We start from the raw sequence: 14,746 nt of genomic DNA on the forward strand, positions 1-14,746 counted from the left end.
ATGAATCTTACAATTAAAGTTAAAGAAGTTCAGCGTTTCTTATAGAACTCCCTGCTTTTTTTTTTGTTTGTTTTGATTTTTCGAGACAGGGTTTCTCTATGTGACAATCCTAGTTGTCTTGAACTTGCTTTGTAGACCAGGTTGGTCTTGAACTCCCAGAGATCTACCTGTCTCTGCCTTCCAAAGTTGCCCTTCTAAGAACCATTTTTTTTTTTAATTCTTTGACTGTGGCTAGTTTTGTTTGAGGCAGACTTCAGTAGCAAACAGAAATCTTTGGGTTTGATTTAGAAGTAACCTGGGGTTTTAGATCTCCAGCACAAACAGCTACGTGCTAAACAAATGCCAAATAGTACCAACTACAATGACTTATAAATATTACCTTATCTGTGTACTAAAAGCCTCCCTCCCATTTGTATAAAAAGACACAAAATCAAATGTGCCCTAAGAAAAAAAAAGAAAAATATGTCTGTGAATGCGGTTTGTGTGTGTGTGTTCTTGTGAACGCAGGTGGATATATGCCACTGCACACTAGAAGTTGAGGACAATCTCCAGTGTCAGTCCATGTCTTCTACCTTGTCTGAGACAGGGTCTCATTTGCTGTTACATTTGCCAGGCTACTAGGTCCATGTACTTCCAGGGATTCTCCTGTCTGTTCCCTATTTCTTTGTAGGAACACTGGACAGCAGACTAGAAATGGTTTCATGAGCTCTGGCTTTATAAATGCAAATCCCCAAGCTTGTAAGGCAAATACTTCATGCCCTGAGCCATCTCCCCAGCTTAAATTTGTCTTTTCTCTTTTTGTATTATATAGCATGTATGTGGAAATCAAAGTACAATTACTAGAGATGGTTTTCCTAACATCCACACAGATTCCAGGGATCAAGCTCAGGTCCTCTCAAGCGTGATAGCTACCCAACTGAGCTATTTTGTCCACCGTAAATTTTGTCTCATCTCAGAATACTTTAAAATGGTTCATGACCCTTAATATTACAACAGTCTGACTTTCATGTTTAAAGGCAAGCAGCCCAACCTCCATCAATGCAAAAACTAAGCAAACAAAAAACCTACTAAGGTCAAATGTACTTTAACTCAAGCACTAGAGGCAGAAGCAGGCAGATCTCTGGAGTTTGATGCCAACCAGGACTACAGAGTGAGACCAGGTCTCAAAACAAAACACAACAGAACAAAAACCCTCAACCAACTAACAAGATCACAACACACACACACACACACACACACACACGCAGCAAGTCAAGCACCATGACAGTCCACTTAGGTTTTTGTGGCCTCAACGGGCTAGTAGACAAACGAGTCTTAGCCTCATTTTTCTCAACTGCAAAGTAAAGAATAAAACATCTGCTTAACATGGCATGATTTTGTACACATGAAATCATAGCTACTTAGGAGGAGGCAAAGCAGGAGGTTCACAGTCCAAGACCTGCTATAGCAACTTAATGAGACCTAGTCTCAAATATTAAGGATACAATTAAGAATAAGAGTGCTTGGTTATCATCCAAAAAGCACTCAGTTCAATCAATCTTCAGTATCAGAAAAGCAAAAAAAAAAAAAAAAAACCCCAAACCCACATTACCATCACAAAGTAATTAAGCCAATAAATAGAAAGCACTTTGAGCTAGACATGGTGGCACACGCCTTTAATCCATGCCCTTGGGAGGCAGAGGCAGGTAGATATCTGTGAGACCAGCCTGGTCTTCAAAACGAGTTTCAGGGCAGCCAGAACTAAAAAGAGAAATCCTTGCCTAAAACAAACAAAAAAACACTTGGGCAGCAGCCTCTCCGAGACACATTGGTCTTAATCCATAAAATTAAGATAAACTATCTTCTGAAAGAAGATTGAGAATTGTTTTAAAACTACACAGAACTGAGTGGCGGTGGCACATGACTTTAATCCTAGCATTTGGAAGGCAAAGGCAAGTGGATGTCTGAGTTCTGAGTTTGAGGTCAGTGGTCTAAAGAAGTAGTTCCAGAACTGTCAGGATTATACAGAGAAACCCAGCCTTAAAAAAATGATAGATTAGTAAATAAATTATAGAGGTTAGTGACTTGGCTCAGTAGTTAAGAGCACTTGCTCTTGCAGAGGAACCTGGGTTCAATTACAAGAACCTACATTGTAGCTCACAACCAACTGTAACTCCAGTCCTAGGGGATCCAAGACCTTCCTCAGACATTCAAGGATATCATACATACATGTGGTGCACATACATACATACAGGCAAAACATTTTTAAGGTTAAATAATAAAATAATAAAAATAAATTGGTGGTATATAGAACAGTGATAAGTATGCTTGTAGCATGCACTAGACTCTGAATTCAATGCCCCACATTGAAAACAAAAAGTAGCCGGGTGTGGTGGTGCATACCCTTAATTCCAGCATTGGAAAGGTAGAAGAAGCAGATGGATCTCTGTGAGTTCCAGGCCAGCATGGCTCTACATCAGTGCCTCTCAACCTGGAGCTCATGAACTCCATAAGGGTAGCACATCAGATATTTACATAATGATTCATAACAGCAGAAAAAATTTAGCTATGAAGCAGCAGTAAAATTTTGTTGGGGCTCACCACAACATGAGGAACTGTATTGGGAAGTACTGTACAAATTCAGAAATTAGTAATTACTGAAGCATTAGGAAAGTTGAGAACCAATGCTTTACATAGTGAGACTCTGTCCCCCCTCAAAATGTATATACTTATACATGTATACACACAGAGAGAAATATATTTCAAGATTTCTTATCACATGCATACATTGAAATGGTTGAATGTACCCTTCTCTTCAACTAAGACTTTAAATAATCAAAGATAAGAATTGTTAAATTAGGAGCCGGAGAGATGGCTCAGATTAAGTGCACTGGCTGCTCTTCTAGAGGACCTGAGTTCAATTCCCAGCAATTGGCTCACAATCATCTGTAATGAGATCTGGTGCCCTCTTCTGGTCTGTAGGATACATGCAGGCAGACACTGTACACATAAAATCTTTAAAAAATTTGTTAAATTAATTCAAAATAAAGGCTTCCCATTCCCTTTCCCCAATTTCAAGAACTCTGAAAGCACACCATAATCAACTGAAAGAATGTGGAGAAGGACAAAGGACCCCTCAGAAGTAGAGTTCAGGTGAATTTCAAGTGAGGCCTCTCCCGAGGGCTGTATGAAATACTGTCAAAACAGAACGCAAGAACTTATCACTTCTGGAAAGAATTTAACATGATTTTCTTGGAAGAACAACACAATAAAAATAAAAAACCCAGGAGCTCTTCCAGAGCTCCCAGGGTTGAGTCCAAGTACCCACATGGGACAACTGCCCGACTCCATAGCTAAGGGATCCAATGCCCTCTTCTGACCTCAGTAGGACCTGCACATACCTGTACACAGTACTCAGACATACATGCAGGCACAATACCCATACCCACAAAATAATAAAACTCGTAGGAAGCCGGGCGGTGGTGGCGCACGCCTTTAATCCCAGCACTTGGGAGGCAGAGGCAGGCGGCTCTCTGTGAGTTCGAGACCAGCCTGGTCTACAAGAGCTAGTTCCAGGACAGGCTCCAAAACCACAGAGAAACTCTGTCTCGAAAAAGCAAAAAAAAATAATAATAAATTAATTAATTAATTAAAAAAAAAACTCCTAGGAAAAAAGACAAAAACCTTCCTGTTTTAAAGAATGCATGAAAGTAATTGAAACCAACTCTCTGGAAGATCAGATTATCTTGTGAATGGATTTTATCGATCCATTCACAATTAGCATTCGATTTTATTTTTTATAGGTTAACAGCTTCAATTCAATCACACCTTTCCAAAAACTAAAATTTGCTGTTGTTTCTGTTTTGAGCCAACAGAAAGAGGACTTTTTTTAAAGGTACAACCACCTGGCATTCCACTCCTGAAGGTTTTCACTTGCAAAATCATTTTTCTATTTTATTTCATTTGCAAAATTGTTATTTTATACACACCTCATACCTTTCATGGAATGAGGTGAAAACGACCTTTAAAAAACAGGAGATCTCCAACAAACTACAAATTTCGGTCTGCTGATATCAAACACGCAGTTTTTATATGAGATTTACAGAAGAAAACGGATTATTACTAAGCAAAATAACCCATGAATTAACTTCAAGTTTTCCAAGTAAGCAATAGATATCAAAGTTAAACTACTCAACACATTATACAAACTAACCTCAGATCACAAAATGGGCAAACAAAACTGGTACCACAGTACAATTTCAGTAGTATTCGCTACTACCAAAAAAAAAAAAAAACCAAAGAAAAACAAAAAACCGCACCCTTTCTTATGTAAACTTTAGAAGTAAACTTCCTAAACCTCACCTTTGTTTTCACCTACCCGCTCCGTAGAGGCCAACTGCAACAAGGGCCATAGTGAAAAATGACCGAAATGTTATTGTATTTAAGCATTTAAACAGGGTACTTCCCCAGGCTACAGCCATTTTAGATTCAGTATTTTTTTTTAATTTTATAGGCTGGGGAGATTTAGCATGGAATAAAAATGACTATTCAAGCCACTTTAAAACCAATCAGTCCTCCTTCCCAATGGGACGGAGTTTGGTAGCGGGCTGGTAAGACAATCTGAAGGAAAAGGTTTCACTAACCCGGAGAACCCGAACTCAGGGCGTGAAAGTTCCCTTTCCCCTAGATATCCCACATTTGACTTACACGACTTTTCCCTCGTTAAGTTTCTCTTAACTGGAAAACAGAAGCCTTCGGCTCTTATTTTAAGGAAAGGGAAGGAAAGGAGTTAACGAAGTCACACCACCACCACCTAGCCGGAACTCTTGGAAAGGAGCCGGAGCCGGAGCCGCAGGTGAGCGTTTCCGACCCAGAACCGAAGTTGAAGTCGGAGCGCTCTGGAACCGCCGCGGCGACGCTAGTGTGCAAGGCCCCTCCCGTTGGGGGGAGGGGGACGTTCCAACGAGACGACTCCCACTTCCTCTCGCCCACCCCGGGCGGACCTAAACCAACCACCTGTGCAAGACCTTCTTCCAACTAGTTTTCCTAGACGGCCAGCCGGGCGGCCGGCAGAGCCCGTGCCGGGGCGACTCGAGGGCCACTTCTGCTCGATGTGCAGAACTCGCACTCACCCGGCAGCGGCGGGGCTACGGTCAAGGGCGAGTCGCGACGTCTAAGAAGGCGTCCCCGGCTTCTCCGACCAGCAGAGGTGACTAGCCCACAACCATAACAAAGCTCTTCCCAAAATGGCTGCCCGGCCCACAAGGCTCAGGAGGGGGCAGAGCGGGCGGAGGAGGAGCGGCGACCAGCTGGGCCCGCCCCCTGCCGCTCCGGCCCGCCTCCCACACGCCCACTAGCAAAGGCGCACGCGCAGGCGCACCACTATGCCTCGGTGACCCTGCTAGGGCGCCCGCCGCTCGCTCAGGAAACGTTGGTCCGCTCCCGCAGCGGTTATGCCCCGCCCCGCCCCGCCCCGCCCCGGCGCCCTTCAGCGCGACAGCGGGGTGGCCGGCTCGCCCTTCCGCAAAGCCTTTCGCCTTTCTCGCGCCGCTAGTAAGGCGGGGACCAGCCGAGCTCAGCACTTCCCCTTAAAGCTCCCCGCCGGGACTCCGGCCTGGGAGCACGTGAACATGGGCGGGTCTATTTGTACCAGTTCTTCCCCGCCCATTCTTTCTTCGCCGTCTCACACCTCACGCGTAAACCAGAGGTAACTAGCTAAGCAGTTACGGAAGGGCGTGTTTTCCGACCCCTGCACACCTCTCGCTCTTCCTTTCACGTGCGCGCGTCGTTGAGACTCTGGCCCTTGGCGTGCCATAGACCCCCAGCACTAGAAGCATGCGCAGAGGTGTCGGGCGCGCTACCCGCCGGGAGTTGTAGTTCTTGGGCATTGCAGGCGTTAAGGAGCCACCCGGGCGCAGGTTGGAATTCTGGTCCAGCCAGGTCTTTGCGAATAGACTCCTGGGCCTATTTACACTCCATTGGGTATTGAACGACAGGAAAAGGCGGTGCAACCAGACCAGAGAAGTGAATAAATGTGAAGGCCTCGGTAGCCAGCCGCGTCTCTCACTTCTACAATCTAAAACTTCTGCATGTTGTAGTACCTAGAGGAGTGGAGGAATTGGCCACATTGGGCCCCTAAGTAAGTGAGCTCCGATTTGTTTTCAGCTTTTTGCACAAAGATCCAAGATCGCTCAAATTGCTTGCTGCCTGTTCTTTTGGCTGGCTGACGGCAGATGGGAGGCACGAAATCGCAAAGTGGATAAGTTTAAAAAAAAAATGACTTCCTGGATGACATCCAAGGCCCTTAACGCCACACCTTAATTCAGTGTGCATTTTGTGCCTCGGCCTCTCTTCTTCTTAGTAATAGTAAAGAGAGTAGAAGTAAACACAGAGTAATAAAGGACTCAAATGCAAAAAAGGAAGACTTTTTTTTCATTTCTGCAAAGCCCCGTTGTTTTTCGCAAAGTTAAGCGTTCCAAGCCAGCAGAGTAACACACTAATATCTTGTCTTTAAAAAAAAAAAAATTCCGTGGATACTAATTGGTCTAACTCGAAGTCTCCTCCTACCTCCTTCCGCTACCATTAATGGGATTGTTTCAGAAATTGTACCCTACCTTCCTGAACTGCTAGATATATTACGAATCCTGGAATAGAGACGAGTAAAGTACCTTGAAGTCAACACCAATTAGAATTAAACTTTAAACTAATCCCCGGGGCTGCAGGCTGCTCAATGATTAAAGGCGCTTACTGATCTTACAGAGAATTCCAGTTGAGCTTCCAGCAACCATACCGTAGGAGATCCGCACCTCTGATCTTAGTGGGCACATGCACTCAAGTACACGAACACACCCAAATATAAAAATAATATAAAATAATTGAGGGAGGGAAGCGCCCCCAAACGGAAAGAGGAGAGTTGGAACTTGCTGTAGTAAGTTCCCACCCGGACACATTTTTCTGATCTCAGGAAGTGGGGATGTGTGATTCCAATGGCCGGAAGTTCTCTTTCTGGTTGAATTTGTTGTTCAGATCTTCCGCCGCGTGATGGTGGCAAGTATGTATTAAGGACTGTGAAGGGTACGCTTTGGGCAGGCGGTGGGGGCGGAGTCACTAAGGGCTGGTAAATAGGAGATGTATTGTCATCCTAGGTGTCTCAAGAATCCTTGCTCCTAAATTCCGCTCCTATCTCAAAAATGGCTTGAGACGCTCAGTGTGGTTTTTGCATTGACGACATGAAAATATTTGATCGTTTTCACGCAGATTGGGCTTTCTGTCCTTAATCCGCATGACGTGACGACTCTAGGCTTCAGCCTAACACTTTCTTTAAATATTTCCCAATTGGAAAACAACGTGGTACAGCTGTTACGGAGTTCTAAAAGGTATACAGTTAATATATGTAAAACATGTAGTTACCTTGCCTGGTTCACAACTAAGCTATATTTGTGGCTGCTATCATTATTGTAAGTGTAATAATTCCTAAGATCTGAAGTAGACAATAATTAAAGACGATAATTAATGGGAATAAAAGTTATGACTGTGAGTTTTAAAGATAAGACTAGCACCTAAGGAAGTGGTAAAGATGTTTACTAAATCCAGATATTCAGTTTCTGCACATTGGTCTTTTTGGACAGCCAAAACTAAAACTGGGGGGGGGGGGAGGATCGTATTTCCTTAATGTTACTCTTTGAGAATTTTTTTCAAAAGAAATCATGTTCTATTGAAGAGATTCTTATGATTTATTACTTTTGTAAAATTAATGCATAAAATGAGGACAACAAAGTGATACGTTGTTTTCTGTATAAGCACCTTTGCTTCAAATTGAGCTATCCCACTCAGCTGCAAACTATATTAATCAGCACTGCATCTTCTGGAACAAGACTGAATAGAGACCAGTATGCTTCACTTCATCCAGAAATTTTCTGGAGCCTCTTCAAAGGTTAGTTGAGCACTATTTGTCAATAACTGTCTGACTAGGGCAAATATATACACACACACCTCATGTATTCTAGTGAGGAAGGAGAACAATGAGGAAATTATGCATAAGTAAAATATTTGCTATGTCAAGTAGAAACTGTTGTGGAGAACTATATATTATGGAAGAAGAACAGGGAATGTCGACAACAAAAAGGAACAGGAGAGATAGCTCGGCCTTGCCTGCTGGGGCCTTAGTTTGATCCCAGCACCCATGTTGGATGGTTTTACAACCAGTTACTCCAGCTCTAAAAGACTTGAAGTCTAAGGACACCCACCCACACACAAGTAAGAATAAGTCCTACCAGAAAATAATAGACAGGATTTTATAACATAAATAGAAGGGTCAGAAATGAAGGAATGGCCTTGTAGGTAGCTGAAGGAAAAGCATTCTCCTTTTGGAGACAAAAGGAATAAAGGCCAACATGAGATCATTCTTAGCATGTTTTTGAAGGCTTACCAAGACTCTTAAATAACTGTTCCTTTTTAATTTTTAAATAATTCTTTTTAAAAAAATTCTTTATAGATTTTTTTGATGGTTATAAGTTTGCTTTATTGTATGTGATGAAAATAACAGGCCAAAAAAAAAGGTCATTTTTATATTTGAATAGTTCTACAAATTGTTACTTGTAGAAATGAAAACAGGCATCCACAAAGGCAAGAAAGAAAACAAATGGGAAGATTTTAAGAATCTGTTTCTCTTCACCTTCACGGGCTGAAAACAGGTCTGCCTGTCAGTCAGCAAGTGCCTCTTGCCTCGGTCTTGAGGGTGGTTTGAGTTTGGGGAACGGTTCGTTTGCTTCCATGTGCAAGTGAACATTTTTCATTCGACGCTTTAGAGAGGGTTCTCCATATATGCTGATTTCAGCTATGTTCCCAGAGTCGACAGTGTCCACTGTCAACCAAATCTTGCCACTGAACCGCTTAATGGGACTGAGGGTTGTGTTGGGCCAAAGATCCTTTTTGCCACCCAGGTCTCCATGTGGAGCACGATAGGTTCACAGATTTCACTCTGAGGCCGCGGGGACACAGGTAGAGCGCTAAGCTTCTCCGAGGGAGGGTCCCCCATTGGTCTATTCGGCTTGTGGTGGGCATCACTAATATGGGCCTCCATACTGGAACTCTCCATGAGCAAGGCCGAGGAGCTGCTAGAATTTTTTTTTTTTTTTTTTTGGTTTTTCGAGACAAGATTTCTCTGTGGCTTTGGAGCCTGTTCTGGAACTTGCTCTTGTAGACCAGGCTAGCCTCGAACTCACAGAGATCCACCTGCCTCTGTCTGGGATTAAAGGCATGTGCCACCACCGCCTGGCTAGATTTTATTTTTAAATGTGTATATATGTGCCATTGTATACAGTGCATGTGGAAGCAAGGAAAGGGTGTCCGATCTCCTCGGAACTAGAATTACGGCTGGTTGTGAGCCACCATGTAGAATGGGGATCAAACCTGGGTACTCTGGAAGAACAGTCAGTGCTCTAAATCATCAAGACATCTCTCCAACCCCCAAATTATATGTGTATGGGGTTTTGCCTGTATGTATGTCAGTGTACATGTTCTTATTTTTAAACTTTGTCTCCTGGTTGTTTTTCCTTTACAGCTGCTGAAGTACCCTTTTACAGTGAGACTCAGAGCCAGCAGAATAGATGTACTTTCTTCCAAGACATCGTTTCAGCAGAACCTTTCCCCTTTGTCGCCAAGGACTTGGCTTTCGACATCATTTCAAGTGTGTATGAACAACATACAATGCTATCATACATCACCATGCAACTTTAAAAGACAGCAGAAGGAAGCAGTTGTTCCCTCCAGGACACCAAGCAGCATCACTTACCTACCTGATAGCCCAAAGCCAGCATTATACATAAGTCTGGTGGGGTTAGTCCCCTTTATTGCTCCACCACTCACCATGGTCATAACAAAGTCTTATATCCCCATATTAGCGTTTACTCAGGTGGCTTATGGAGCCGGTTTCCTAGCTTTCTTGGGAGGGGTTAGATGGGGCTTTGCCCTGCCAGAAAGCAGTCCAGCCAAACCAGACTACATTAACTTAGCTAGCAGTATGAGTCCTCTTCTGTTTTCATGGGTAGCTGTCCTCTTTTCTGAAAGACTCAGTGAAGCCACTGCCACAGTAATAATGGGTTTAGGTATAGCATTACACAATGAACTTTTCCTTTTGCCACATTATCCCAACTGGTTCAAAGCCTTGAGGATAGTAAGTACTTTAGTGGCTTTTTTCTCATTTGTAGTCACTTTAATACTTAAAAGTATTTATCCAGAAAAGGGGCCCAAAAGTTTTGGTGAAGTAGAAAAATAAAACCACTTTGCTGTGGAATAATCCTTCTGTTCTGTGCACTGTGAAGACATGTTGCTCTCCTTGTTAATAAAGAGCTGATTGGCTGATGGCTAGGCAGGATTTTTGGGACCGAGAATGCTGGGGAGAAGGGTGGAGTCAGAGGAAGCAGGATGGGAAGTAAGTACATGAGGTAAATGAGCCTGGAGCACATAGATTAATAGAAATGGCTATTTTATAAGAGCTAACTAAGAAACAGCTTAAGCTATCAGCTGAGCATTTATAATATTAACTCTCTGTGTGATTATTTGGGGAGTGGCTGGTGGGACTAAAAAGTCCACCTAAACTACATTATTGATATTATTTGCTACTTGGCTGTAAGTCTTGGAAACTTGCAGGTTTTTTTCAGTTATGTCATGGGACATATGTTCACAGAGTACACTGCCTATGGGACATGTGTTCACAGAGTACACTGCCTATGGGACATGTGTTCACAGAGTACACTGCCTATGGGACATATGTTCACAGAGTACACTGCCTATGGGACATATGTTCACAGAGTACACTGCCTATGGGACATGTGTTCACAGAGTACACTGCCTATGGGACATATGTTCACAGAGTACACTGCCTATGGGACATGTGTTCACAGAGTACACTGCCTATGGGACATGTGTTCACAGAGTACACTGCCTATGGGACATGTGTTCACAGAGTACACTGCCTATGGGACATGTGTTCACAGAGTACACTGCCTATGGGACATGTGTTCACAGAGTACACTGCCTATGGGACATGTGTTCACAGAGTACACTGCCTATGGGACATGTGTTCACAGAGTACACTGCCTATGGGACATGTGTTCACAGAGTACACTGCCTATGGGACATGTGTTCACAGAGTACACTGCCTATGGGACATGTGTTCACAGAGTACACTGCCTATGGGACATGTGTTCACAGGGAATACTGCCTTCAGAGACCAGAAGAGGGTATTGGAGTCCCTGGAGCTGGAGTTACAGACAGGCAGTTCTGAGCCTCTCAGCGTCTGCCTGGGAATTAAACTTGAGTCCATAACAATACATGTTATGTATTGTTATGACCACTGAGCCTGAGCCCTTTATCTCTCGCTTGTACAGTTGCATGTTAGCATCACACTTGGGTTCCTTGTTTGGCTCTTTTTTTCCTCCCACTGGTGGGAATTTATTCTTCATGGCCTTTTTTTTTTTTTTTCATTTCTAAAAATTACTTCTTTTAGTCAAGTGATGTTGGCCCATGTGTTTAATTACAGCACTCAGGAGGCAAGAGCAGGTGGGTCTCTGAATTCAAGGTCAGACTGGCCTACAGAGCAAGTGCCAGAACAGCCAGGGCCACACAGAGAAACCTGTCTGGAAAAAAAAAAAAATGTTTGTTTGTTCGTCTCACTAACAACTCTGGCTGTCCTGGAACTTGATATGTAGGCAAGGCTGGTCTAAAACTCGCAGAGATCTGCTTGCCTCTGCCTCCCAAGTGCTGGGATTTGAAATACTATTTTCTAAGTAATTCATCTTGAAAAACCTAATCTTTTATTGTGTCATGAGGTTAGTTTACATCATCTTTTTATGAATTGTATAGTCATCTACTTAAACATTTCAGTGTTTGAATTATATTGAGAACAACAAAAGACAAATTGAAAAATCTTCTATTATAGTCTTGGAAGTATGAAGTCACATTTCATGAAAAGAATACTCCTACTTCATTAGGAAGTCCATGACACCCTGAAAATAAAGGTATTTCTGTCAATTTGTATAGCACTTACCAATGGAAATTGCATGTGTAAGCCTTTTTTTTTTTTAAGAGTTCTAGAACAGTCAAGGTTACACATGGAGACCCTGTCTAAAAAACAACACAACAAAAAAAATTTAAAATACAACCAGGCATTTTGGACTACACCCTTAATCCAGAGGCAGGAGGATCTATTAACAAGGTATAGGACAGCCAATGCTACATAGAGAGACCCTGTCTCAAACATAAAATAATGACAAAAGTATTGCTTTGCTTTGTTTGTTTGATTTTCTTTTCCTCCTAGAAATTGAACCTGTGTTTCATGAATGCTATAAAAGCACTGCTACTGAGCAATACATCCCTAACCTAACACCCTGGATTTTAACTTAAAAACCTGGGCTGGGGGCTGGGAAATAATACACATTTAATTAACTGTTCAGGTAACTTCTGAGCTGATCATACATAAATACCAAATACTGAATGTCTTGATATTTCATTTCTGCTACAGGCATATGTGTGTTGTGTGTGTGATCATATCCCTTGCCATTTTTGTCTGGTACTGGGCAATAATGAGAATTGAACTAGCATTTTGTGAATCTGTTTTAGCACGTTCTCTAAAGAATAGGAGCATATGAGTTAGCTTAACTAGACTTGAATACTCTTGGTATTCATTCTCTGACATCTAGATCCTAACTTTAAACTTTCAGGCTATTTCACAGAAGGAGGCATTGCTTTCTGTCTGTGCTGTTAACAGGTTTAATGCTGATCAAAGGTTTTCTATCTAATAAGGTGTTGATGTGTCTAACAATATACTGAAAGACCTTAAATGAGAAATCATAACCTTGAGGCAGCCAGTTAAACTGAAAGCATGCAAACCCTTAATAATGTGGCTCTTAACTCGCTAGCAAAAATAAAAGCAGTGATCACAGCCTTCATAATTCAGTATAAAACATTCTTAAGAATGATATCAGGGGAAACAAGTTTCAGAAGCAGTTTTAGATCCAAGGTAGTTATAACTCACAATATTTGTCTATAAAAATTCCACATGTACAGGTTAAATCCCTGATAAAGATCTGAAATGATTGGGATTGGAAGTGTTTTGGACTTCAGAATACACCAGGTTTTAGACTATGTAGCATTTATCAGCTGAGCATCCCTATTCTGAAAATCAGAAATAAAAAATGAAACAAATTCAAAGTATTTTTTTGCATTGGGTGTCAGCATTCAAAAGTTCTCCGATTTCAGATTAAAGATGCTCAAAGGTGTGTACCTACTGAGCCAAGAATGATGGCTCATACCTGTTACCCAGCACTCACAAGGCTGAAGCAGGAAGACTGTTGAGAGTTCAAGGATAACTTGGGCTGCATAGTGAGACTATCCCCAAAACAAAAAACAGACAATCAAGACCAACAAAAAACAAAACATAAAGTTGTAACTACAATTCATCTTTCTCCAAGTCACCAGGCAGTAGCACTATACTAAGCTATTATATAGGCTTATCCAAGTACAAGTAAATTAAACAAAGTTTAATAATCTAACAAAAGCACCTCTTCCTAAAACTAAATAGATAATCTTGGTGACTAGAAAATAAAGAAGAAACTTCTAAGCACATAATAATGCCTGGGGAATTTTTATCCCCATTGCACACTATTTCAATCAAGAATTTACCAAAAAAAAAAAAAAAAGCCGGGTGGTAGTGGCGCATGCCTTTAATCCCAGCACTCAGGAGGCAGAGGCAGGCGGATCTCTGTGAGTTCGAGACCAGCCTGGTCTACAAGAGCTAGTTCCAGGACAGGCTCCAAAAACCACAGAGAAACCCTGTCTCGAAAAAAACCAAAAAAAAAAAAAAAAAAAAAAAAGAACTTATCTAAAGATTAGAGAGACAGCTCAGCAGTTAGGAACACTGGCTGCTCTTCCAGAAGACCCCAGCAACCACAACCACATGGCAGTTTAAAACCATCTATAATGCCAAATCCCAGACAAAACTTCAGGTAAAACACTCATATATATACTGTGTAAAATATTTTTATTTAACTTTATTTTATGTGCATTGGTGTGAAGGTGTCAGATCCCCTGCAACTGGATCTTCAGACAGTTGTGAGCTGCCATGTGGGTGCTGGGAATTGAACCCGGGTCCTCTGGAAGAACAGTCAGTGCTCTTAACCACAGAGCCATCTCTCCAGCCCCAACTCATACATATTTTTAAAAACTCAACTGTCATCATGGGGGACTAGAGAGATGGCTCAAAAGATAGAAGCACTTGCTGCTCTTTCAGAGGACCTAAGGTTCAGTACCCTGCACCCACATCAGGCAGCACCTTAACTCCAGTTCCAGGGGACACTACATCCTCTTCTGGCCTCAGCAGGCATCTATATACACATGGTGCACACAGACAAGTAGACACACACACACATACATAGAAATTTTAAAAAAATAAAACTTTATAATCAAAACAAAAAATAGGAGTTGGTAAAAATCTCTCAGACTATCAAAAGCAGAAGCTTACCTATCTAAATAGCTAGATATGCTGGGCGTAATGGCATAGACCTTTAATCCCAGCACTTGGGAGGCAGGGGCAAGCAAATCTCTGTGACTTTGAGGCAGGCTTGGTCTATGCAGAAAGTTTTGGGACAGCCAGAGCTATGTAGAGATACCCTGTCTCAAAAACAAACAAAATCCAAATGGATATTTACTACATGCCCTTCCTAATAGTCTAATGCTTTTATTTGGGGATGGTAAAAGTCCTGCCATT

At 42.1% G+C, this 14,746-nt stretch overlaps 3 protein-coding genes across 10 annotated transcripts in view; 1 reads left to right on the forward strand and 2 right to left on the reverse strand.

Moving 5' to 3' along the window:
* Gpbp1l1 (GC-rich promoter binding protein 1 like 1) overlaps positions 1 to 5,333 on the reverse strand; it is a 40,864-nt gene extending 35,531 nt beyond the window's left edge. The window contains exon 1 of one of the 3 annotated variants that reach the window (XM_041651822.1): positions 5,112 to 5,333. The gene's annotated coding sequence lies outside the window, so the exon portion shown is untranslated. Of the gene's footprint in view, positions 1 to 4,686; positions 4,845 to 5,111 lie in introns of those variants that run through there. The other 2 variants (XM_041651824.1, XM_041651823.1) reach the window with 2 other exon arrangements.
* A 356-nt stretch (positions 5,334 to 5,689) lies between these two features.
* On the forward strand, positions 5,690 to 10,276 carry Tmem69 (transmembrane protein 69). Of its 4 annotated transcripts, none has more exons than XM_041651828.1 (5): positions 5,690 to 6,118; positions 6,944 to 7,030; positions 7,237 to 7,355; positions 7,833 to 7,912; positions 9,542 to 10,276. In XM_041651828.1, the coding sequence occupies exons 4-5, from the start codon at positions 7,871 to 7,873 to the stop codon at positions 10,253 to 10,255; spliced, it is 756 nt and encodes a 251-aa protein (XP_041507762.1). In that variant the 5' UTR covers positions 5,690 to 6,118; positions 6,944 to 7,030; positions 7,237 to 7,355; positions 7,833 to 7,870; the 3' UTR covers positions 10,256 to 10,276. The 4 variants fall into 4 exon arrangements, with proteins under 4 accessions (XP_041507762.1, XP_041507760.1, XP_041507759.1 ...); XM_041651826.1 differs by having other exon boundaries at positions 5,694 to 6,118; positions 7,125 to 7,355; positions 7,780 to 7,912; XM_041651825.1 differs by having other exon boundaries at positions 5,694 to 6,118; positions 7,780 to 7,912.
* Positions 10,277 to 11,772: 1,496 nt separating this feature from the next.
* The window catches only part of LOC121448840 (intracisternal A particle-promoted polypeptide), a 42,893-nt gene continuing 39,919 nt past the window's right edge, over positions 11,773 to 14,746 (reverse strand). For 2 of the 3 annotated variants that reach the window (XM_041653090.1, XM_041653088.1), the window contains one exon: positions 14,412 to 14,653. In XM_041653090.1, coding sequence (XP_041509024.1) covers positions 14,544 to 14,653 — 110 coding nt within the window. In that variant the 3' untranslated portion in view covers positions 14,412 to 14,543. Of the gene's footprint in view, positions 11,988 to 14,411; positions 14,654 to 14,746 lie in introns of those variants that run through there. The other variant, XM_041653092.1, reaches the window with a different exon arrangement.

This window comes from Microtus oregoni, unplaced genomic scaffold, assembly GCF_018167655.1.
Source record: "Microtus oregoni isolate MIOR12 unplaced genomic scaffold, Mior012 000005F_ref0000423, whole genome shotgun sequence".
NCBI classification, from domain to species: domain Eukaryota; kingdom Metazoa; phylum Chordata; class Mammalia; order Rodentia; family Cricetidae; genus Microtus; species Microtus oregoni.